We start from the raw sequence: 26,138 nt of genomic DNA, 5'->3' as shown, positions 1-26,138 counted from the left end.
TCTGGGAGAACATACAGGACAATCAAAAGCTCCACAGGGGGGTCAAAACGTGTGTTAAAGTGCCCTCATGGCAGCCAAAACCCGTGCTAAAGAGCCCTCTTCAGTGGCGAGGACGAGCTATATGCCTATGTGCCCTCTTTCTTTTTTACCCCTGCCCTTCGAAAGGCTGTGCACGCCACTGCAGCTTCTCATAGATAACTGTGGTAAAACTCAGAGTTATAGAGTTCTTAATGAACACAAGGCTGTTTTATAGAATACAGTTGTTGTTGTTGTTGTTGTTGTTGTCATTGTTGTTGCTGTTGCTGTTGTTGACTCATGTTACAGTTGACTGTAACCTACTGTAGCTCGTCAGTAGATACTCCGGTACGGTAGGTGGCGGTATGCAGGTGCTATAAATTGACATTCGCCTACAATCCGCCCAAAGCACAAAGAAGACAAATGAGCTGTGTCTTGTGACCGAGCTGTTCAGAGGAAGCAGTCACCTGGGGTAAGTGTCATCATGTTCACGGCTCCACATTAAACTCAAGTACGGGTTCGTTTAGTGCAAAAGTACGTCAGTTAATGAGGTAAAGAGTGGGTCCGAGACCACACCACCTGTGTGGCTGTCCAGACTCCTGACTGACGGGACGTTACACCAAGTTTGGATTCCTGTTCCAACAAAAGATAATGATTCGTTGTATTCTAAAGCCAAACCAACACAAAACGCGTCGTGTCATTTCGCCATAGCCTCCATCTTTATATACAGCCCCCTCAGCTGCACTTCACTATGAAAGCGTTTCCACTGTTGACACTGGGGCAGACAGACAGGGAGAGGTCTGGGAGGGACACCCTGATGCAGAGGTGTTGAAACATAACTTGTGGGATTCCGAAATCAAGAAGGGGTTAAGTCAAAGGTGTACTCTGTAACAGTTGTGGATATGTGCTGTAGTGAGGTGCTGCTCTGCTGTCCTCTAGGTTGGCAGCCCCCAACATTCAGCAGAGATGTCAGCTCTGAGCTCAACCAAGAGAAGTGTCCCTGCTCAGCTGCTGCTCCTCTGGACGCTCACCAGCATCTCTGGTGACTCACTGTTATTCACTTTATTTCACTGCTGCACACTAACTGTCTGTTTCCACATGAACCTGTTGTTTCTTCACTCAGTTCATGTGGATGCACTAAATATATACTGGTTTAGTCAACTTTGAACCACCTAGTAACCTTTAGTCATTAGGATTATGATTTAAAAAAACTGTGAATAGTTATGCTTTATGATTCTGCCAACCTGTGTATTGTTTCTGTGAGAATCTTGAAATTACTGTCCAACTGTCCTCCAGAGTCCAGGGTGAATCTGTTTGCTCCAGAGACTGTCACACTTGAAGAAAACTCTGAAGGCAACGTCACCATCACCTCCAGGTAACCTCAAACAGGGCCTGCAGCAAATACGGGTTCCTTGAGTCTTACACTAGCTCTGTAGGAGTCTCAGTTTCTGTGATGAAATACAACCTGAGACACTCTGATCGTATTTTTCTGCAGAGCAGCAAAAAAGTGCTTTCATGAGTTGGTCATATGGTCAATCACTCTTTGATAGATAGGAACTTAAATAGGCTCATTTCACCTTTTTAAAAGTGCCCCTAAAATGTTGTAAATGCCTAAATTTTTACACAGTGGGGCAAAAGTTGATCCAATCGTCCTCGTCTATGGGACTCTCCATTTTGTCAGACTTTGACTCCGCCTCATTTCCTCTTACCAAAATGTATGTGACGCTGGGGGGAGGGAGGTACGTCCATCTGGCTGACGTTTACCTCCAAGGAGAAGTGATGGTCAGAGGCTAGCTGTCACTCAAGAGGCCACGCCCCTAATTATTCATAAACTTTAACCTCCAATAAAATAAAAACTAGCCTGGTACAAAAGGATTCGCCCCCCTCAGTGTTGTCATGGAGATATGACCTAAACATACAGACTAGAATGTTTTTTTGTCCCAGACCTTAAACAGGTTTAATGATGCTGTGAAAACGGCCTGTTTAACATGGGGGTCAATGAGAAACTGCTCTATTATGAAACCTGCCCCTAGTGTACACTCAGAGAACTGACGTTTTTGGCACTTCCTGATTGGATCAAACAGGAAGTCTCTGTGGTGGGGGTTTGGTCTGACCAGGGCAGATCCATTTCATTACTGCTAACTCAAAATGGAGTAAGACAGAGAAAGAAGAGTGTTCAACTTCCAGTCCAAAGAAAAAGTAACAAGAAACGAATCGAAGTGAAGAAGGGCAAATAATCAAGAAGCATAGCGACGTGGACATATTAAAGTATGGACGGCATACCGAAAAATGGCGGCCATTTTTTTTACCTATGAAAGCTGCTCAGTGGCGCATGGTTGCTTAAGAATGTGGCTACTTCCTGGTTGTGTGGTGTCTTCTCGTGCACGCGGGAGGACTTACTGCCCGTGCCTGATTGCCAAGCATGAAAAACACAAAAAACAACAGAAACAACATGGGACCCAATGTTTTCAAAGTGTGAGCAGCAGAGTTGAGTCTCTGCTGGAGCCTTGCACTGGGCCTTTACAGAGACGGGACCTAAGCTGCTGGAGGTGTTTCACTACGGCTCTTTTAAGCCACGCACCCTCCTTCACCTGCCTATAACTCAATCTTGGTCAGGTCTAAAATTATGCCCACATATATTTTTTTAGAAGAGAGTCTCAAGATATTTATGAGTCTTTTGAGTGGTATCTTGAATTTTTTTGTTTGGAGGTGATCTCCTTTTCAAACACACACAGCCCAGCTGGTTCAACATGTCAACCTCTTCATTCATAACACAAGGAAGTACTCTAGTGTTGCATTATGTCCATTTTAGGAGGAAGGGAAAACATATCTATGTTTGAGATAGTTATTTCCTCATTGTTTCATAGTGGTTATATATATTTTTTTTCTTCACATTTTTTATTTGGCTTTTGCAGACCAGAACACAGAGACAGGTAAACACATGTACAGTATGTCTGCTTTAAGGTGAAAAAGAAGAAAAACACAGACAAAAACAGAAAAACCCTAACATGAATCCTGCTATCCCTCCCAACAACCCACGTCAGACACACAGACAGGTCACAATGACAAAACAAACAAGCAACCGAATAACATGTAACATGAGTAGATAAAGTAAAAGAAAAACCACTATAACTAGTAGCAAAAATAATTAATAATTCATGAAAGACAATAAAAAATAAATAAATAAAGGGGGGGTTACATTCTTATATATCATCATACATTCTTCTTATATATCATCATACATTCTTACATATCTTATATATATATATATGTAAGAATGTATGATGATATATAAGAAGTATGCATGCATGCGTATATACGCATATATATACGTGTGTGTGTGTGTGTGTGTGTGTATGTATATATATCTATATATATATAGATATATATATAGAGATATGTATTTGACAATTTTCAGAGCTGGGTCTGTCTGACGTTCCTGCCTGTAATAGGGAAGGTTTTCGTTGCCACCGTACTCTACAGGGGAATTGTTGGGTCTATGTAAATCATAATCTTAAATAATTCAAAGAGTGTGGTCTTTACCTACTCTGTAAAGTGTCCTGAGATAACTTTTGTTATGATTTGGCACTATAAATAAAATTGAATTGATTAGATAGATAGATAGATAGGAAAAACATAAGCACTCTTTAAGTTTTGTCAGGACTCGATGAATGCTCCTCACATTCATCATCACAGCTTCATCGTCAGAGCTTCAGCCTCTGTACTAGTATAGACTGTGGTTGTGTTAGTGAAGGAGTATGCAGAGCACTTTAATCGTCCTGTGGCATCTTAAACTGGGAAAACATGTCAAACCCGTCATGTTTCTTACTTCTCTTAAACCAATGAACAGCTCAGTAAACAGTGCTGCAGTGCTGATCTGCTGATGTACTGCTTTTGCCTCACAGCGTGAATACAAAGCAGCGAAAAAGTCAAAGCAAATATGTCTGTTCACCGAATGTGAACTCCAGACCTGTCTGAAGTGTTCCTGGAGATGTAAAAGCAACTGTCAGGACCAATGTTTTTCTTTTTGTGTCTTTCTCTAGTTCCCCTGTCAACCAGCCAGCTGTCATTCAGTTCAATGTGACCTTTACCTCCAAGACGGACTACTCATCTGTGATCACAGTGCCTGAGCAGGTAACACTGCAGACTGGATGGCCCTCCATGTTCTTATGCTGCTGAAGTTTTCAGAAACACTTGATTGATCCTCAGGGGGCATTGGCTTGTGTTACAGTTGCTCCCATTCTAGAAAAGAAATAAAGGCAAACAGAGAACAGACAACGCTCCTGAGGGACTGTCATTAGTTGATGGATCATTTTTCTGTGTTTTTGAAAACATGAAGAAAAAGCACTCTATGTTAAACTGTTTATTTTAGGCCAAATATTATTCTAAATATTTTTGAAATTATAGGTTTCCACTGTTCTTGAATATACCGTACTAAGCAGTGTTTTATTTTTTTTATAATATATTAAGTCATATATAAAAATTCATTTAAAATTTAAAAATGTTGCTACTATTAATATTGATATGTGATTAATCGCGATTAATTAATTACAAAGCCTCTAATTAATGACAATGACCACAAAGAGAGCCAAAATGACTGGAAACAACCATTTTTGGGCGTGTTGTTTCTACTTAGACAGAGCAGGGGCCTCTTACATGTCTGTGCCCAGGGGCCCATTGACGCGGAATCCACCCATGATGATTAGGTGTGTTAAATGCAATAATAACATTATAAATAAGAACTAGTTACGCCTTCGGACCTTTCCTCAACTTCCATCATCAGAAAAAATATTAAGTTGTTCACATTCATATACTATTCCATTGTTCTCCTAATCCTAATCATCATTTTTGGGTTAATATTGACATCATGATTATTTAACACTATTTCTCACTATTGGATTTAAAAAAAAAAAACTTTCTTGAACGTGATATTTAACTGAAAAATAAAAATATATTGTGGTGAATAAATATATATGCATTCAAAAAAATATAATGTAATAAATAAAAACCACAACCTTGTGAAAACTACTAAACATTAATTTATAAAAAAAAATACAATTAAAAATAAATGTTATCAAATATATTGTAGTGCGCTACTACAACCAACTGCGACCTCATTAACATAACAGTCACTCAAAAAGGGTGCACTGGATGAACACAAGACAAATGAGAGCATCAATGTGGCACAATAATCTTTTTATCTCAAATATTCTTGTTTGTATAATCATTGGAAGTCAAAATGGTCATTGAAAATAGCATTTGGTTAATCACACAGCCCAATCAAAAACCCAGACTATAATGAATCCCATGAAACAAGCAAAATGGCTCATAAATACACAAGATATACTACATTCTCCTGAGGAGAAACAAAGAATTTATCCTGCCAAAAATTGATTCATTGATTTCCCTGTGCCTTATTGATTCATTTATATTATATTAGCTGCAGCTAACTTTTATTTTCATTATCCGATGAATCTGTTGATTATTTTCTTTATTAATCCATTAGTTGTGTGGTTTATAAAATGTACGAAAATGGTGAGAAATATGGATCCTATGGTATTTCTCAAAGCCCAAGATGACGTCCTCAAATGTCTTGTTTTGTCCACAACTGAAAGACATTCAGTGTACTGTACCGCTGGAATCAGAGAATAGTTTTTTCTTAAACAATGACTAAAACCCAAAGATCAGTTATCAAAATAATAATGCAATGTATTTGATAGTTGCCAACTACTTGACTAACTGTTGCATCTCTAGCTCCGTTGTCCCAAAAAGATATTGAAGTGTTATTCCAGCGTAAAATCAACCCAGGGTTTTTTTCGTCAAATACACTCCTCAAATAAGACATTCGCTAACAGCTGGACGTGGCTAACACTGGTTAGCTCGGGGCAGTACGGTGAAGGCATCCAAACGTCTTTTTTAACCACTAATACTGCTCAAAATAACACCAAACCTCTGCAGCAGCATGAGAAGAGTCCCTACACAGAAAACAAAGCACCAACAGCGTAGTTAGTGAATCCAGAGTTTATAAAAAGAGTGTTTTAAAGACTTACCTACTGGCCCCTGTACCAGCTCCTCTCATAGTAAAGTCCATTCAAGTGGATTACCAAAGGAAGGAGCCCATTGGTGATTTATTTAGGAATCAGTCGCCTCTTCCCATTTATTCTGGGGACATGGGAAAACAGTGTCCAGTACAGTGCAGTTGATGAGGAATGGGGAATCCTCCATAACAGTCACACAGCGTGTTGCAGTATTCAATGATTCCATCATGGTGAAAAATGTCCCTCTGTTGGCAGCATAAACATTCTTCTTCGGTGCCCATGGGCTCACAGTATCCACAGGGACACTGAAAAATGCTCTCACACTGAGACTGATGCTATGTCTGATGCTACCTGTAGCCCCTTCAACACACGCCCCCACCCCCTCACGTGACATTTCAGTGCTGTGGGGAAAAAATTGCAATCAAGACTTTTACAAACCTTTTCCATCTATAATTAACAGTTGAATGACCACAACATGAGCTGAATGGCTCTCGCCTGATGAAGACGTTGGAGGAGCACTTCCTCAGCCTCCTCAGACCCCAGGTACAACACACCCAGGACTGCCTGCAGTTTGTGTACCAGCCAGATGTTGGTGTGGAGGATGTCATCCTCTACATGCTGCAGTCCACTCCCATCTGGATAAGGGAAGCGGCACAGCGATGATTCTCTTCTTGGACTTCTCCAGGGCCTTTAACACCATCTAGCCCCCTTCAGGACAAGCTGAACAGGATGGGAGTGGACCCCTATCTGGTGGACTGGGTCGGAAACTACCTCACTGACAGACCACAGTATGTCAGGCTGAAGGACACCACGTCTGACACTGTGGTCAGCGGCACTGGAGCCCCTCAGGGGACAGTGCTGGCCCCTCTTCTCTTCACCCTGTAAACCTCGGACTTCTGCTACTACTCGGAGCAGTGTCAGATACAGAAGTACGCCTATGACACAGCCATGGTGGGATGTATCAGGGGTGACAGAGAGGAGGAGTAGTGTAGTCTGGTGGGGGACTTGCTCTCTGGTGCCACACTAACCACCTACAGCTCAACACCTCCAAGACGAAGGAGCTGGTCATTGATTTTGGGAGGACCAGACCAAGAACGCGACCAGTCCTGCTAGAGGGAGCTGAGGTGGAGGTGGTGGACTCATACAAATACCTCGGGCTGTGGCAATAAACTGGACTGGACAACACACACCAGCCACCTGTACAGGAAGACACAAAGCAGGTTGTACTTCCTGATGAGACTGTGGTCCTTTAACATCTGCAGCAAACTGCTGTGGATGTTTTACCAGTCTGTGGTCACCAGGGTCCTCTTCTACACTGTGGTGTGCTGGGGGGCAGCATATCCAAGAAGGACACCTCCAGACTGGATAAACTGATCAGGCGGGCCGGCTCTGTGGTCGGCATGAAACTGGACTCGCTGGTGACAGTGGCAGAGAGCAGGACACTTGACAAACTGCTGGACAATATGGACAATGGCAGCCACCACTTGCAAACCATCATCAGCAGCCAGAGGAGCCTGTTCAGTGGAAGGCTGCCAACAGGCTCAAGAACATCATCATCCTCTCCAACTCCTCACTCGGGGGGGGGGGGGGGAGGAAATAAAGAGGACAGAAGGGAAGGAGTGGGAGCCACTCACTGTGCAATTAATAATCTACTCTTACACACCTGGACACTTCTTTTCTTTTTTTTGTGCAATAACTTTATCCACCACTTAAGTGCAATAATTCTGTCATTTCTGTCATACACAGTCATTAATATTTTATCTTATACATTTCCTCTACATTTAACTTATCTGATTTAATTTTCTGTGAATTTGATTTGACCTATATTCTTACATCTACCTCATATATATATTTTACTAAAAGTTTATTGTTTACTGTTTATTGTTTTTTTATACTTTCTGTATTTATTTAGCTAAGAGTTTATTGGTTATCCTATACTGTATGTTTTACAAGCTGCTGGAAACTCAATTTCCTTGCAGGAGTTCATTCCAAGGGATCAATAAAGAGATGTCTAAGTTTACATGTTTTGCTGGAACAAGTCACCAATGGGCTCCTTCCTTTGGGATTGACTTTGGTAATCCACTTGAATGGACTTTACTATGAGAGGAGCTGGTACAGGGGCCAGTAGGTAAGTCTTTAAAACACTCTTTTGATAAACTTTGGGTTCACTAACTTGGTTGTTGGTGCTTTGTTTTCTGTGTAGGAACTCTTCTCATGCTGCTGCAGAGGTTTGCTGTTATTTTCAGCAGTATCAGTGATACTATTCTTAAAAAAGACGTTTGAATGTCTTTACCTTACTGCCCCGAGCTAATCACTGTTAGCCATGTCCGGCTGTAAGCAACTCCCCGTGATTTCTCTGATAATAGTTGTTACACTAAAAAAATGTCTCAATGGCTTATTTGATGAGAGTATTTGCCGAAAAATACCCTGGGATGATTTTACGCCGGAATTTCACTTTAAGACGCCTCAGATACAAAGAACAGAGCCCTGATCTGTGTGAGCTCTATATTTATTTCATATTTCATTCATACAGTTTTCCCTGAAAAGATCACACACAGTACTGTTAACAATAACTTTTTGTTTTTGTCTAGGTGTTGCTGCCAGCGAATGCAACATCCGTCACTTTTAATGTGACAGCCCATGATGTCGGCCAGGTGACCACACATCTGCTGAGCAACAGCACAGACCTGGACAGGTGGGAAACAAGCATGAACTGTCCCTCCCATTCATGAACCCCTCCATCAGTCCACAGATCATCCTTCAACATTATTCACTGAGACAAACTGTGTGAGGAACATCCAGGGCAGCTGAAATGTCCTCCGTCTTTGTGTCTGTGTCTCCTCTAGTTTGTCTGCCAGGATCCACTTTGTGGTCATCCATAGCAACATCCTGTCGGTAGTCAGTCAGGTGATTGGCTGGATTTACTTTCTGGCCTGGTCTGTGTCCTTCTATCCACAAGTGTGGGAAAACTTCAGGAGGAAGAGGTAATTTACTGTCCGTCCTCTGTCCGTCTCTTCACTCATTTAACCTTCCTGGGATATTGTCCGGAATATTGTCCGTGTTGCGCCAGTGAATTCAATTGAATGGTGTTTTCGTACTGTTAGATATCAGCACTAGATGGCGCGTGCGTGCGTGCGTGCGTGCGTGCGTGCGTGCGTGCGTGCTCCTTTCTCCAAATGATTTACTGAGAGAATGCATTTGACTCTAATTATGCATACAGTAGAGGCATAATTTACTTCCATTCCATTGAAACGCAGAGCTAGCATAACTGAGTCGTTAAAAAGGCAGATCGGCTGGACAGAATGTGACTTTAGTCTGCAGGCACACATACAATTCATTATGAATGTTTCTAATGACTGAATAATATCTGCTCAGGCTAAACTCCATTAGCCGTTACATTATTACATAGTTATTTCCTTTAAACATAATCATGACAGAAGTGAGCATATTAACCATGTTAATTAAGATTGTCTTCATCAGAAAAACTAAGTGACTCAGACATATGACACCAACATGTTTGTTTTCAGTGTTGTAGGGCTCAACTTTGACTTCCTGGCTCTCAACCTCACTGGCTTCATCGCTTACAGTGTCTTCAATGTCGGGCTGTTCTGGGTGCCTTATATAAAGGTGAGTGCATCCTTTTAAAGGACCACTCCACTGTTTCTACACATGAAGCTCGGTCTGTCCTCGTTTCGCCTCCTAGTGTCTTGAGGGTAGACGCCTTCCTGAGCCTCTCAGTCGTGGCCTGGGGTGTCTGTACCTTCTTCCTGACCTAACAGGGAGGAAAGGCTGTGGCAGCGCCTGGTGTAAATGTCTTTGGGCACAGTGGGACACCACCTATTGTATGTTCAGCAAATTATCCACTCATTGCAGGGCCTTGCTGTCCTTTTCCATGCCGTTTCTGTACCAGACAGTGATGTTGCCCGTCAAGACACTCTCAAAGATTCAGGAGTAGAAGTTCCTCACTATTGGAGAGGATACCCAGAATTCCTCAGGTGTCTAAGGTGAAACAGTCTCAGCCTTGATTTTCACACCACTGAGTCATTATGCAGATCCCAGGTCAGGCCCTAGGATATGTGGACACCAAGGTACCTGAAGCTGTCCACCCTCTGAGCTGTTGATATTAAGGGTTGTGTAGTTCCTCCCCAAGTCCACCATCATCTCCTTAGTCTCCTTAGTCACCAGCGGCTCAGGGGCCTCTAATATAATGGTGGCGTACACAGAAGAGGGTGCACGCCACTTTCTAAGCAAACTTTGTGATTTATAAAAAAGCAAGCTTGACGGGAGACTGTGCGGTTCTCCACGCACACACTGACCCAGGCGTACGCAAAGCAATGGGAGAAATGAGAAACTGCGACACCGACTGACTGCAGTGCACTGTTCTCATGGTTCATTGGATCTCTGGGATTAGGGAAAAAGCTTTCATTCATCTCTTTTTCATTTTGGCCACAGTCGGACCCTTAAGTTATGTCCACACTGTGTCCTCTAAACATGTTTTCCTTATTTCCGACTCTGCAACAAGAACAACTTCAAATTGATTGTCTTTTTTGTTTGTTTTTCTCTCTGCGTTTGACATGATGCTGTATGAATGAACATTAATTTGGGGCGTTTCATTGACTATTTATAGGCCTGTATGGGCGTGACATGAAGCCGAAAAATCTGCTCCACATTTAGAGTTGATTGTGATTTATAAAGGGAAACCGGCGTAGGACGTGAGTACGCACGGTTTTATAAATCCCAATATTTTTTAGCCCAGGTCCTCTACATCTTTTAGGTTAACTCTTTCATTGTTATCAGTGATCAGGCCCACCACAGCTGTGTCTTCAGCAAACTTGATGATGACGTTCAAGTCCTGGCTACACAGTCATGTGTGTGTGTGTACAGAGAGTAAAGCAGGGGACTCAGAACACAGCCCTGGGGTGCTCCGGTGTTAAGGATGAGGCTGGAAGAAGTGTGTCCACCCACCCTCACCACCTGGGGGTCTGCCTTTTAGGATGTCAAGGATCCACAGGCACAACAGTGAAATAAGAAATACCTGAAACAGCTGGCCTCTATGAATGTATGTATTCATATTTCCATGAGGAGGTCCTCCTACATGACTGCACTGAGGCTCCAGCGTGTCCAGTATAAAGTGTCTGCTCTGTGTCTACTCTGCAGGAGGAGTTTCTCAAGAAGAACCCGAATGGAATTAACCCTGTCAGCGCTAACGATGTCTTCTTCAGTCTCCATGCTGTCCTGCTGTGTTTGGTCTACATCGTTCAGGCTGCTGTGTATGAGGTATGCGAGAAAGGGAAAAAATATGTCTCAAGTGGCTCAGATAATTGAAGTAAAAGTAGAAATACCATAGTCCGTAAATACTCCGTTACAAGTAAGAGTCAAATTGTTTTTTAAGTAAAAGTACAAACATGTTATCTGCAAAATGTAATTCAAGTATAACAGTAGTAAACGTACTCATTGTCCTTTAAACGTGTTCTATTATTATTAGTGGTGAGACACAATTAAAACAATTAATCTAATTAATTAGAGGTTTGTAATTAATTAATCACATCAGTATTTGACACAAGTAGCAACATTTTTCAGTTTAAATGAATTTTGATATATGACTTAATATATTCTAAAAAATGAAAAATAGTGCTTAGTACGGTATATTCAAGAAAAGTGCAAACCTAACATTGCAAAATATTTAGAATAATATTTATCATAAAATAAACAGTTAAACATAGTCATCTGTGTCTCTCTGTTTCAGAGGGGGGGTCAAAAGGTCTCCCGCACAGCCTGGTTCTTGTTGGTGATTGGCTGGACATTTGCCTTGGTCAGCCTGTTTCTTGCTGTAGCCAAACAGATCACCTGGCTGGACTACCTCTACTACTTCTCCTACATCAAACTAGCAGTCACTCTGATCAAATATGTGCCGCAGGTAAGCTGTTCACATACACACTGAGGGAGCAGACACATGGAAAATGTGCTGAAAAAAGGATGCAATGCATGTCCATTGCAAAGTTTACCAATACAAACATGCACTATGAGACTGTGTTTCAATGCTATTCCACAAAATTACTTCACTATTATATGGAGTTGTGTTTTCTGTTGTACATTGGATGAACGATCAAGGTCAGGTGGTTATAGTGTTGGTGATCTCTGGCTGTTTTTCCAGGCGTACATGAACTACAAAAAGCAGAGCACTGAAGGGTGGAGTATTGGCAACGTGTTGCTGGACTTCACTGGTGGCACCCTCAGTATTCTACAGATGATCATCCAGTCCTACAACAACAGTAAGAGTTGGAGAGAAAATCACAGTCCAGTCAAGTCACAGAGAAATATGTTTACATGTTAGGTTTCTAAAGCCGCACATACACCTGGTTCTGCTCCGTTCCATATGGCTTATCAGTATGGGATAGCTGAAGAAATTCTCTGGCTATCTTTTATTTCTTTAAACCAATCACAGTCGTGTTGGGCAGAGCTCGCCCTTGGTTTGCCTGCAAAAGCTGCCTCCATATACGTCACCTGCCACCAGGTCAACCAGTAGTGAAATTTAATTGCAATAGTCGAGCTTCAACCAGTACAGGGCAGTCTCTAGGCATATTTATTTATATAACACAATATGTAGACATCAAATACTGAAATGTCAAGTGTCTGAATCCATCAAGACCACTACTAAATACCCATACTGTAAATATTGGTTTGCAGCTAAAAAGTGGTTAGGGGGTTCAGTAATTCTTTAAACATCAGAATGTTAAAGATGTTAGCATACGGCTGCAACTAGAGCTGTCACCATAACCGCTATACTGCAATACTGCAATATTGACAAGCCCACCACAGGGGGTTGCAGGCATCCGCAACAACCAATATGTCTCTGCCGCTAAAGCAAGTCCCTTCCGTTACACTTCCATCATATGTGAGTTGCTAGCTTAACGGGAACCTGCAGGTAGGTCTTTTCGTGCCAATGGGTTTTTTAGTGCTCGCCAGTGTACCGACTAGCACACCAATCCACTTGTGCTAAACTCAGCACATGTTGCTAACGGCAAACAAGAAAGGCTCTATCCACATTACTACTATATATATATATATATATATATATATATATGTATATATATATGTATGTATATATATATATATATGTATGTATGTGTATATATGTATGTATATATATATATATGTATGTATGTGTATATATGTATATATATATAAATATAAATATGTATGTATGTATGTGTGTGTGTGTGTGTGTGTGTGTGTGTGTGTGTGTGTGTGTGTGTGTGTGTGTGTGTGTGTGTGTGTGTGTGTGTGTGTGTGTGTGTGTGTGTGTGTGTGTGTGTGTGTGTGTGTGTGTGTGTGTGTGTGTGTGTGTGTGTGTGTGTGTGTGTGTGTGTGTGTGTGTGTGTGTGTGTGTGTGTGTGTGTGTGTGTGTGTGTGTGTGTGTGTGTGTGTGTGTGTGTGTGTGTGTGTGTGTGTGTGTGTGTGTGTGTGTGTCTACATTTACCCGTCGGTTCCACACTTCTCTGGTGTGTCTGAGCCACTAAAACTCCTTGTTCTGGGAGGGTAGTGGGACGTTGTGTAAAACGTAAATAAAAACAGAATACAATGATTTGCAAATCCTCAACGTAAATTCAATTGAATCCACTAAAAAGACCAGATATTTAATGTTTGTACAGATGGACTTTTTTTTTTTTAAACAAATATTCACTCATTTTGAATTTGATGCCTGCAACCAAAACAGCTGGAACAGTCGTGTTTACCACTGTGTGACATCACTTTTCTTTTAACAACACTTGATGAGTGTTTGGGAACTGAGGACACTAATTGTTGAAGCTTGGTAGGTGGAATTCTTTCCATTCTTGCTTGATGTACGACTTCAGTTGCTCATCAGTCCAGGGTCTTCATATTTCTCTCTTCAAAAAGCTCCACACATTTTCAGTGGAGACAGGTGTGGACTGCAGCAGGCCCGTCTAGTACCTGCACTCTTTTACTACGAAGCCACGCTGTTGGAACACGTGCAGAATGTGTCCTGTCATTGTCTGGCTGAAATAAACAGGGACGTCCCTGAAAAAGAGGTTGCTTGGACAGCAGCATATGTTGCTCTTAAACCTGTGTATACCTTTCAGCATTAATGGAGCCTTCACAGATGTGCAAGTTACCCATGATGCCCTGGGCACTTAAACACGGCCATTCCATCACAGATGCTGCTTTTGAACTGTGCTGACAACAATCTGGACGGTCTAAGATTTCCAAAAAGATTTGTAAATGTGGACTCTTCAGACCACTTTGGGTCAGTCCATCTCAGATGAGCTCGTCCCAGAGAAGCAGCATTGTTTCTGGGTGTTGTTGATATATGGCTTTAGCTTTGCATGGTAGAGTTTGAACTTGCACTTGAAGAGTGTCCACGGGTTGATTTATTAAAGTTGATATAATGGAAATGTAAGTTTGCAGACTCCTGATTGGAGATGAGCCTGAGTTTAAACAACGGCTGAAGCCTGTCACTGAGAACAACTGAGAGGCTTACTATACTGTTAAAGGAAGATTAGCGAACTCGATTGGCATCAACGCTGTCAAGTCCAACATGCACGGTGCAAGCTACCAGACTGCCGTAGGCTGCAGAGAGCAGCAGCAGCAGCATCAGTTTCTGTGCGACACCACTACCCAGTAACACGACAGCTGAAATCACCTTCTCACTGAACTCAAACAAAGGTATTTCTGATATTTTCACGTTAATGTTTCCGGATTGGGACATAGCTAAGACGTTCAAATGAACTGAGGCACATGTCAGGAGTTTTGATCGGTTGAGAGTCAGTGCTACTTGTTCTGACCAGTGGTACTTAAGTAAAAGTAGTAATACCACAGCTAGAAATACTCTGTTACAAGTAAAAGTCCTACATTCAAGTATCAGCATCATAATGTATTTTAAGTACAAAAAGTAAAAGTACTCATTTATGCATAATGGTCCATTTCAGAATATTATATTATCATAATATCATTAATAGATTAATATAAATATCACTTTTATGTTGCAGTTGATAAAGGTGGGGATCATTTTGATTACTTTATATATTGTTGTGTAGCTTGATCTTTAACTATATGTTATTTAAATTGTTGATAATATTTTGTATTAATAATCTGAATCTGTGAAGTAACTGAAGTTACCAAATAAATGCAGTGGAGTAATAAGTATAATCTGTTCTCTGTAATGTGGTGGAGTAGAAGTATAGCATAAAATACTCAAGTAAAGTACAAGTACCTCACAATTGAGTAAATGTACTTTAGTTACTTTACACCACTGGTTGTGACGTAAGGTATCTTTTAATAAACGTGGCCTTTGGTTTGATTTATTATAACGAGCTTTATTCCTTTCCAGTTTATCAGTTCTGTTGTATGGTTGTGCCCTGTTTAAGTTAAAGACGTGTTGCTGATTACAGTGTGAAGTGGCCATGAGGTCTTAAAATAAAAGGAAGGTCTTTAAAAAGTCTTAAAAGGGTATTGAAATGAACTTCAGGATTTCTGCATATACCCTGACTTGACTTATAGATGTAGTAACGAACTGTGTTAACTGGCGACGGTGTTCGAAGTGTTCCTGAGCCCACGTGGTAATATCCTTTACAGAATGATGGCAGTTTTGATCATTTGATAATATTACGCATTGTAGATGATGAAATCCATCAATTCCAGCCAATTGTTCATTGAGAAACATTAAGTGTTGGACTATTTGCTCACACAGTTGTTCCCAAAGTCTTGAACCTTGCCACATCCTTTGCTTGTGAACGACTGAGTCTCTCGGGGATGCTCCTTTTCTACCCAATCATGATATGAACCTGTTCACCCGTGAAATGTTCCAAACAGCTGTTTTTTTGAGCCAAGTAAGCGAAAAAAAACCCACCTTTATGGAAAATTCAACACACTTTTTCGGAGCGGGTTGCAGGCAAGCCCCCGCCACAGCGACTTCCTGGTTGATCCAATCAGGAAGTGCCAAACACTGCAGTTCTCTGAGTGTCCACTAGGGGCAGGTTTCGTATTAGAGCAGTTTCTCACTGACCCCCATGTTAAACAGACCGTTTTCACAGCATCATTAAACCTGTTTAAGGCCTGGGTCAAAAGAACATTCTAGTCTGTATGTTTAGGTCATATCTCCATGACAACACTGAGGGGGGTGAATTTTTTTATACCAGGCTAGTTTTTAGTTTATTGGAGGTTTATGGAGTTTATTAATAATTAGGGGCGTGGCCTCTTGAGTGACAGCTAGCCTCTGGCCCTCACTTCTCCTCGGAGGCTAGTTGTCAGGATAAGCATCATTAGCATGCTAACTCCGGTCATTCGTGTGGTGGTGTTTCCATAAGTGACAAGATGGTTTGCTCTTCAATCAACTGAAACAACAGATGGTTTAGGAACACACCGTGTTAACGTTAGCTCTGTTATGCTAATTAAATAGCAGCACTTGCACCATGACTTGCAGTACAGCCTGCTATCTATGACACAGACACTAGATGCTAATCTGGAGCAGCTGGAGGATTCAGGCTCTGAGGGTCAGTGTTTTACAGTCTATGGGACTGTGTTGAATATCAGTTTAAGAGGAAATGAGGAGGAGTCAAGGAGGCGAATATGATTGGATCAAGTAGAGAGAACGGGCCCCGGGGAGAGGCTACGTCCATTTACGTCTATGGTTGCAGGAATCAAATGAATGAATCATGTATTATTTTCATCAGTCAAAGCAAATAAATCTTTGGTCTGACTTTTCACCATTGCTGTTTGTCCACCAAAGTATTTTCTGTACTTTTAACTTGGACATCCATGAATATCAACCACAGAGTAACATTAGATAGTCTGCTTCCTGTATACACCAGCACGCACATGCCCAGTGTACATACTTAAATGGTCATGTTTTTTCAGGCGTGTTAATATGGATGGATTATTTCTGATACCAAGCTTAAACACTTTTATGGATGCAGATCGCTTTTATTTTGAAATACCAATGTTGTACGTAAACATAGTAGTGTGGCTGGAGCCTAAAAGTATCTGGGAGTAACTTGCTTGTGAAATTTAGTTCTGCATTATGTTCACCAATCTACATAGCCTATGTAGATGTGCCCTGTTGAGCCACATGACAACATGTATAAACATTGAAGAGGTCTAAACACTTCTGGTGATAATGCACATACATTTGCCTTAAACAAATATTGCCCAGTATATCTCTAACTGTAAATACAGTCTTATCTCCTCTGACACTGGCATACAGTACACCCCCTCTCTGCTCTGGTAGTGTTAATTTAAACTAAAAATCGTATTTTCTATGTGGCACAAATGTCTTGTTGTCAGTGTTTAATCAGCATTCAATCCATTCTGTCGGACTGGAGCCTGTTCTTTGTGCTAACTGTGATGTGTCTCTCCTCAGACGAGTGGAGGCTGGTATTTGGTGACCCTACAAAGTTCGGTCTGGGTCTGTTCTCGGTGGTGTTCGACATCCTCTTCATTACTCAGCACTACTGTCTCTACAGACGACCACCACAGTATGAGGCTGTTGCAGATCAACCAGAGGACTGATGCTGACTGTGGATGGACTGTTTAAAAACACACAATCACAAACTAACAAGGGAGAACATTGATCCACCAATGAATGATTCAGTGCTGAGGGGAAGTATTGGTGGTGGTTTGACTTCCCTCATGATGTTGCACGTTGATTCTCTCCTTAACTATCTCAGGATCTGCACCTTTTTTTGTACCACTGTATGAAAATGATTGTTAGAAGGTGTAAGATAAATGAATGTAATGATGACAATGTAAACACTTTTTTATTAAATTCAATATCACAAGTAAAGTCATAGGTTTTTGTTTTTTTTAGTTATACCTGTGGTAAGCAGTTTATTTTTGGCATTGTTGGCCGAAACCTCCATAATAATCTTTCATCTTATTGTAATTCAAGTGTTGAAATTGAAAACTAGACTTCTGCACCTCCTTTTGGCTCTGTTTCCAGGCAACGAATACTTGCCAATGAGGGGCAGAGTGGTTAGAGCAGTCGCACCATGTAAAGAGGCTGAAGGTCCTCGGGGCAGTGGCCGCAGGTTTGACTCCGACAAGTCACCGCTCAATGAGCCACTAACTCTGTACTGTTCAATTTGGGATGCAGTGTCTTATTATAGTTTTTATTGTTCATTAACTTTAGTCTTCACTTGTGTAGTAACCTTCTTCTCTCGCCCTTATTAGCCTTCGTTGGTAACCCTGTCTTCAGCTATTTAGCCAGATAAAAGTATTGGTCGACACACCTGGAGTCTCTTTCAGTCACAGCTGTTGGGGGTGAGGCTCGGTTGGTTTCACAAACTCCAGGCAAACCTTGAGCTCCGATATAAACTCTAAAGATTAATTTTGCGAGATGACTTGAGCTTAAAGTGTAATTCCGGCGCAAAATCATCCCATGATCTTTTTTGACACATACATACATCAAAAAAGCCATCAAGACAGGTTTTTTTGTGTATAAACTATTAACTGAGAAATCCGGGACAGTCACTAACAGCCAAATGCATTAGCTCGGGGCAGCAAGTTGAACACATTAAACGTCTTTTTTTAACCATTAATCAAAATAACAGCAAACCTCTGCAGCAGCATGTGAAGAGTCCCTACACAGAAAACAAAGCACCAGCAGTGTAGTTAGTGAAGCCAGAGTTTATTAGAAGTGTGTTTTAAAGACTTACCTACTGGCCCCTGTACCAGCTCCTCTCATAGTAAAGTCCATTCAAGTCAAAAGGAAGGAGCCCAGTCAATGATTCCAGGCCACGGTGAAAAATGTCCCTCTGTTGGCAGCATAAACATTCTTCTCTGGTGCCCATGGGCTCACAGAACCACAGACACACTGAAAAATACCCTTAGGCTGATGCTATGTCTGATGCTACCTCTACCTGTAGCTTCTTCTGGCAACAGACGTGTCCCCCCCTCGTGTGACATTTTGGTGCTGCAGGGAAATTTGCTGTCTGGGACTCTTCCAAACTATTATTTTTTATTATTAAATCATATTTCACTAAACTGCCTCAAACCACAAACTTTACGTGTTTTGCTGGAATAAGTCACCAATGGGCTCCTTCCTTTGGGATTGACTTTGTTAATCCACTTGAATGGACTTTACTATGAGCTGGTACAGGGGCCAGTAGGTAAGTCTCTTTTAATAAACTCCAGGGGTCCGATTCGCAAAGCAGGTTTAGTGAAAACTCTGAGTCTGTTAACCCTGAAATGAGGGAAACTCTTTGAGTTTTTGGTTTCACAAAGGGAGGTAACTCAAACCACAGAAAGAGGGGAAACTCTAGCCTTTTTGAGCGGTAACGTTTCACGTCACAGTCCATTTACATACACAACCTCATCCGTCCTTACATTTCCAACCTTAACAACCAAAGTCATGCTCTCACATCCCAGCAGATATTATGTGTTGCGCTGCGTTTTTTGCAAATGGGAGTTTTTTGTACAACGTCGGAGATGCAGAGCACTTGAGTAAGTATGCCTCGCCCTGAAACGGCTACTACCCATCTATATAATTTTCCCTGGACATAAACCCGTCAGAGCCATCAAGGAGGAGTTCCACAGGATTGCAGGTGAATGATGTAGGGATCCATTAAATTAATATTAAATAATATTCTGCCAATGGCATTGTGCTGCAACCTCAGTTTCTCAATTCAGTTCAGTTCAATTTAATTTCTTGTGTGATTGTGTTTCTAGTGTGATTGGCTGCATAGATTGCACACACATCCCCATCACGGCTCCATCCCATAATGAAGCAGCTTATGTGAATATGAAGTCCATTCACAGCATAAATGTGCAGGTACATGTGGACTGACTACTGTTTCAAAATGTTAAAGACTGCATCATAGTTCAACATCTGTCATTCTCTGCACTGTCAAGATCATATGTGATGCTGCATATATTATTTCCAATGTGGAGGCCAAGTGGCCTTGGTCTGTTCATGACTCAAGGATTTATCGAGTCTAACCTAAACAAAAAAACAGACTGCAGCGTGGTAAGCAGCCTAAAGATTTACACAATACTGTATAATTCACTTGTCTCCCTCCTTTTAATATACTCTAATGTATCCACTAAATATTACAGGAGAGTTTGATGGCCATCTGACAGGGGTTACGACCTAGGCTGCTGACCCCTTACCCTGACCCTGAACCAGGCCCCCAACAGAACTTTAACCGGGCTCACTGCAGGACAAGGGCCTGGGTTGAGATGACCATAGGCCTGCTGAAAGCCCGTTTCCAGTGCCTCCGTCACCTCAGGGTGACCCCTGAGAGGGCCTGTGATATTATTGTGGCATGTGTTGTTCTTCATAATATTGCCACTATTAGAGGAGAGCAACACCCTGCCCTACAAATTGAAGACCCCGATGATGACCCCATCCACCTGTCAGCTATGCAGGACGGCAGAGCAGTCAGAGACACCATATGCCATCATCACTTTAGTGATTGCAAAGCAGTTAAATAAAGACATAATACGCATTTCATTTGGTCTTCTTTATTTCCTGCAAATACAAGAGCTAGTTTAGTTAATGTTCCAATAGTTAACATCATTCAGCTGTGACCATGCACCTACCTCTAACTTGTGCTGCAGTATTTCAATTGCTAGGTCTGCCCTCCTTTTTTAAAAAAAACCTTTCAGCAGGTGAATTTTATAAACATCTTTGACCGGTAACTGGGAATACATACGAGGAGCACATTATACAGTTTCACGTAAATTCCACAGAATGATTCTCTGGTGTTTACTGAACATCCATCTCACTGTGTCAGTCTGTGCAGGGGCGGCAGTAGCTCAGTCCATAGGTGACTGGTCCATGAGAGGTGCCGGTTCATCTCCTGGCCACTGTTGAGGTGCTGTTGAGCAAGGCTTCCTAAATTCTGGCTAAGGGCCAGCTACTCTGTCTTCGTTAGAGGTGGCGGTGCTGGGCCACCGCCCGTTTTACAGGAATCTGCTTTCTTTCTGTTGGCTTAAGAAAGTGGTTAAAAAAGATTTTTGAATGCCTTCACCGTACTGCCCTGAGCTAATCAGTGTTAGCCACGTCCGGCTGTTAGCGACTCTCCCAGATTTCTCCTTTAATAGTTTATACACAGAAAAAACTGTCTCAATGGCTTATTTGATGTATGTAACTGCCGAAAGAGACCATGGAATGATTTTACGCGGGAAACATACTTTACGGCTAAAAGGAGCTCCAAACTTGCTGATTAAGGAGTTACTCTTTAAAAGATGGGTGCGTCAGTACTAATTTTGTCATGAACGGTGCGGGGAATAACTCAGAGGAGCGGGACCCAAATGCAGACACGGACACAGAGTAAGATATAAACGAAAAACAATAATACAAAAAAAAACAATAAAACAAACAGTGTCCAAGGAACAGGCTAAAAAGGAATGAGGTCCAGGTGCAGCTGACAGAGTAACAACGCGGAGATCAGGGGAAAAACATGAATGGGTGGTAGACAAGCAGGCGAGGGTTCAGAAAGGGAAGCAGGTTCTCGGGAAGCTAAAACAAAAGAAACAAAGAAACAATTAACGAAGAACAAAAGAAAACGAGCATAGGTAAATGGGAGCCAACGAAGTAAGACACGGTACCACGTAAATGCGAAAACAGTCTGGCACCGAATGTGAGCCACATCCGGCTTTTTATATCCTGCTGGCGCTGATGAGGGGATGAGCCACAGCTGGGAGGAACCACGCCTACCAGCTCCGACAAACAAACAGAGGGAAAGACACAAGCAGGAAGAAACAGGCAGAGACAAACTCACTCAAAAGGAAGAGGGAAGAGACTGACAGGACAGGGATCCTGGCGATTTTTAGGACTCATTTTTGGTCTAAGAGTATTTCTCAAAGTTTTCCTAAATGCCGCTCCTAAAACTGTGACAATTTAAAAGTAGTCTAGAGGACTCCTAAGTCATTCAGTAATCGTAAATCATAATCGCTTCAACAATTTAAAACCTTTAATTGCAGTGGAATCTTCCGTGTGTTTCAACATTTGGCTTTTGTGATCAAGTATTTTTGTAGGCAAATTAACACAGTGAAAAAGTAATGTCCGTTAAGCTAACACTGCTTAGCTAGCTCACGCTAGACGCCTCTATCAAGGCTGTCATGGTCGCACAGAGTAAATGAACTCAGTGTGGTGTTATTGTGAAATATAACGTAAGTTGCTCTAACTAGGGCAACCTAATGACAGGTTAAAGTAGAAAAGGTACACTTCTTATGACAGCTCCCATTCAGTCACGCGCATACCGGAGGGAGACGCCACCACAGTAATGGCGGCATTTTCACTTTCAGTACTTTTCATATATTTTATATTAATTCTGAAATAATATTTTGCCAGATAGCCACCTCCTTGTGCGCGCGGGGGGCACTACACAAAAAATCTTGTCCCAGGCACAGGGAAGAAACGCAGCGGGCCTGTCCATTACACAGGCTCAGTTATTTGTTGCCTCGAGTAAAGTTTTCTACTATTATTTAATGTCAACTGATGCTGATATTTTTCTGACTTATTTTACCTTTCATGATCCGGAGAAGACAACAGGCGTGTTTCCAGCCTATAGAGTGGCCACTTGGAAAGTTTCAGGGCACCCCCTCTCAAACAGACGCCCACTCACTGTGTTTCCATTACAAATTACATTTTCATTACAGAAAAAGGCCGCAGAGGGATTAGGAGACTCTGGAGGTGAGTATCACTCTGAATGGACTTGGATCACCGGTGATCAGCTGATCAGTGATACGCTATCAATTCTTTGTGAAGGAGGGCCTCTGTGCTGTTTCTGCCTCTGTGATCACAGAGACAGCCTTTGACTTCTCACCTGAGAGAGAGAGTCCCTGGCCAGGCAGAAAATGCAGAAATTGCTGTTGTTTTAATAATAAACTTTTTAAACTTTAAGAAGTACTCTGCCGTATGATTCACAACGTCAACTTATGTACAAGTAACATGAAAGCAAACACTCCATCTATCTGCAGTAGCTCTGTCCATAGGTGACTTGGCTGGAAAACGTAGGGTCGCTGATTCAAGTCCCTGTGTGGACCATGTATGGAGCGTGGACTGGTGGCTGGAGAGGTGCCAATTCATCTCCTGGGCACTGCTGAGGTGCTGTTGAGCAAGGCACCGAAACCCCCAACTGCTCGGGGCGCCGGTCACTGGCAGCCCCCTCGCTCTGACATCTCTCCTTAATTGCATGTATAGGTCCTGTTTGTGCATGTGTGTGTATTTCGGGCATGTGTGTGTAACATGATTAATAATAAGAGTGAAAAAATTAAATTTCCCCGTTGCGGGATAAATAAAGTAATCCTTCTTCCTTCATTCTTCTTCTTAAAGATTCGAGGCACTGTAAAAGTGTTTGTTGACAGACAGGCTGTCACCCCGCTGCAGTACGGTGTGTGTGAGAGAGAGAGAGGGAGCATGCCGCAAAGGACCACAGGTCAGAATCCTTACGGCAGCAAGCCTGTGCAAAGATGTGCATGCACAGATCATTTTATTTCCACTGCTGTGTTGTTGTGGCTTCTGTACTATCACACGTCACATTGCTGAGAGCTACATCCAATCATCGGGTATATCTCAGGGGACCTCCAGACGGCATCCTGCGCGACTCACATGCAAATTATTAGCGTTTTTGGCAAGCTAGACCCGCCTCATTACGGGTAGTCGAACATAGTGGAAACGCACCTAACAGCCCCAGCTGCCTCTCTGTAAAGGTGGCAACAGCCCCGGCTGCCTCTCTGTAAAGGTGGCAACAGCCCCGGCTGCCTCTCTGTAAAGGTGGCAACAGCCCCGGCTGCCTCTCTGTAAAGGTGGCAACAGCCCCGGCTGCCTCTCTGTAAAGGTGGCAACAGCCCGGCTGCCTCCCTGTAAAGGTGGCAACAGCCCGGCTGCCTCTCTGTAAAGGTGGCAACAGCCCCGGCTGCCTCTCTGTAAAGGTGGCAACAGCCCGGCTGCCTCTCTGTAAAGGTGGCAACAGCCCGGCTGCCTCTCTGTAAAGGTGGCAACAGCCCCGGCTGCCTCTCTGTAAAGGTGGCAACAGCCCGGCTGCCTCTCTGTAAAGGTGGCAACAGCCCCGGCTGCCTCTCTGTAAAGGTGGCAACAGCCCCGGCTGCCTCTCTGTAAAGGTGGCAACAGCCCCTGCTGCCTCTCTGTAAAGGTGGCAACAGCCCCGGCTGCCTCTCTGTAAAGGTGGCAACAGCCCGGCTGCCTCTCTGTAAAGGTGGCAACAGCCCCGGCTGCCTCTCTGTAAAGGTGGCAACAGCCCCGGCTGCCTCTCTGTAAAGGTGGCAACAGTCCCAGCTGCCTCTCTTTCTCACCATTGGATGAACCACAGACAGTTCAAAAGTAAAATCACCTGTGATTGGACAGCAAATTATTAGTATCTAGTGAGAACTACGTGTCACAATAAGAAACATAGGAAGGAACATACTGAGAGTGAAGCTTTATTAAAAAAATAAAAATAAACTTAATTATTTACAGTGTGTTCCCCTGGTCTGGGTCACACACTAAAACACTTCATTTAACTAAAGGTGTCTCTTGGCTGCTTCAGGGTCATAAGAAGCTGGAGCAGGTCTTGCGGAGGGGGGCCCAATATGCAGCCTTCTGCGGTGGGTTGCTAGGTACTTGGGGTCCCTCTCCAGCCTCTCCTGTAAAACTGAACACAGCTGAGACAGCTCCTGGATGGAACCCAGCAGGATCTTTCACACTGTGGCTGGACTTCCTGTGCGTTCTGCAGCAAGTCTTTGCACTGGAGTTTCATCACGGGAAAAGTGCAATAGTCTCTGTCCAGACATTGGGCCTCATTTATCAAACTTGCGTGGAAACGGGCGCAGATCTGAGCGCATAATTGGTCGTAGGAAATGACCCACGTGTGATTTATGAAACATTCCTATCCGACCAATCTCCGCGTATGAATGAGCGGGCCTTGATAAATGCTGCGGCTGAATTCGATCGTCTTTAACATGTTACGCCCTTAAATATTCCTGGTTCGGAGGCCTCGCCCACTCAGGTCAAACATGGAGGGGAAGAACGCTGGTTAGAAAAAAAACTTTTCCGACACACAGATCAGCATCCTGACATCCGACATGGAGCAAAATAAAGATGTGCTTTTTGTCATTCTTAAGAGTGGAATAGAAGGGGCCCATAAAAACACTGTATGGAAAAAAATAATGGAGGGAGTCAAACCGAAGCAGCGCTCCACTGTGACCCGTGTGCGCCTGTGCGCACTGTTGGACAGGTGTGCCGTATTCAGCACCCCTGCCGTGAAATGCACCCCCTCGCATTATAGCTGATATTCAAAAGATCCATTTATTTCATTTTATAATTATGGCTGCAGTTTATTTCCCCAGAATATAAAAAATGTGTTGTTTTGTGTTCGCTATCATCCAAGGTGTGTGGCTGGACTTCCTGTGCGTTCTGCAGCAAGTCTTTGCACTGGAGTTTCATCACGGGAAAAGTGCAATAGTCGCTGTCCAGACATTGTGTGCTGAAATTCAAAATCCACAGAGGAGGAAGAGGCCACATAATCATCCTATGAAAGTATAAAGTACAAATGCATTAGTGCAGAGAGTGAAAGCCAGTCGTGTGTGCAGACATTAACGCACAGATAACTTCACTCAGCATGTGAGGGTAGTGATTTAGGACTGAAAGCCAGTCTCGTGCAGACAGCTCCAGTGAAAGTGTGGAAAGCTCACCACAGAGCCAGAGAGGTTTGCTCCTTCATCCTCCTCGGAATCTGAACAGCTGGAGTCCAGGAAAAGATGAATGCATTGGTCATCTGTTTCCCCTGGCAGAGAATCCAAGTCTTAAATGAGATGGTTCATTTTAATAAGGAGGCCTATGGGGATTGATCATTTTACCATGGAGGTCTATGGGGATTGATCATTTTAACATGGAGGTCTATGGGGATTGATCATTTTAACATGGAGGTCTATGGGGATTGACTCATTTAAACATGGAGGCCTATGGGGATTGACTCAGTTTAACATGGAGGTCTATGGGGATTGATCATTTTAACATGGAGGTCGATGGGGATTGCCTCATTTTAACATGGAGGTCTATGGGGATTGACTCATTTTAACAAGGAGGTCTATGGGGATTGCCTCATTTTAACAAGGAGGTCTATG

At 42.7% G+C, this 26,138-nt stretch overlaps 1 protein-coding gene across 1 annotated transcript; it reads left to right on the top strand.

Moving 5' to 3' along the window:
• The first annotated feature begins 469 nt into the window (after positions 1-469).
• Positions 470-17,847, top strand: ctns (cystinosin, lysosomal cystine transporter). The gene is made up of 11 exons (XM_083911552.1): positions 470-487; positions 955-1,057; positions 1,312-1,390; positions 4,059-4,149; positions 8,645-8,748; positions 8,900-9,037; positions 9,581-9,680; positions 11,211-11,330; positions 11,800-11,970; positions 12,208-12,325; positions 17,431-17,847. Exons 2-11 carry the CDS (start codon positions 982-984, stop codon positions 17,577-17,579), a joined length of 1,146 nt encoding a protein of 381 aa, XP_083767678.1. The 5' UTR covers positions 470-487; positions 955-981; the 3' UTR covers positions 17,580-17,847.
• Positions 17,848-26,138: the final 8,291 nt, after the last annotated feature.

This window comes from Echiichthys vipera (assembly GCF_963691815.1).
Source record: "Echiichthys vipera genome assembly, chromosome: 3".
In the NCBI taxonomy this organism is placed as follows: domain Eukaryota; kingdom Metazoa; phylum Chordata; class Actinopteri; order Perciformes; family Trachinidae; genus Echiichthys; species Echiichthys vipera.
Note: the sequence above shows the minus strand (reverse complement) of the source record. Positions and strands in the feature narration are given on the sequence as shown.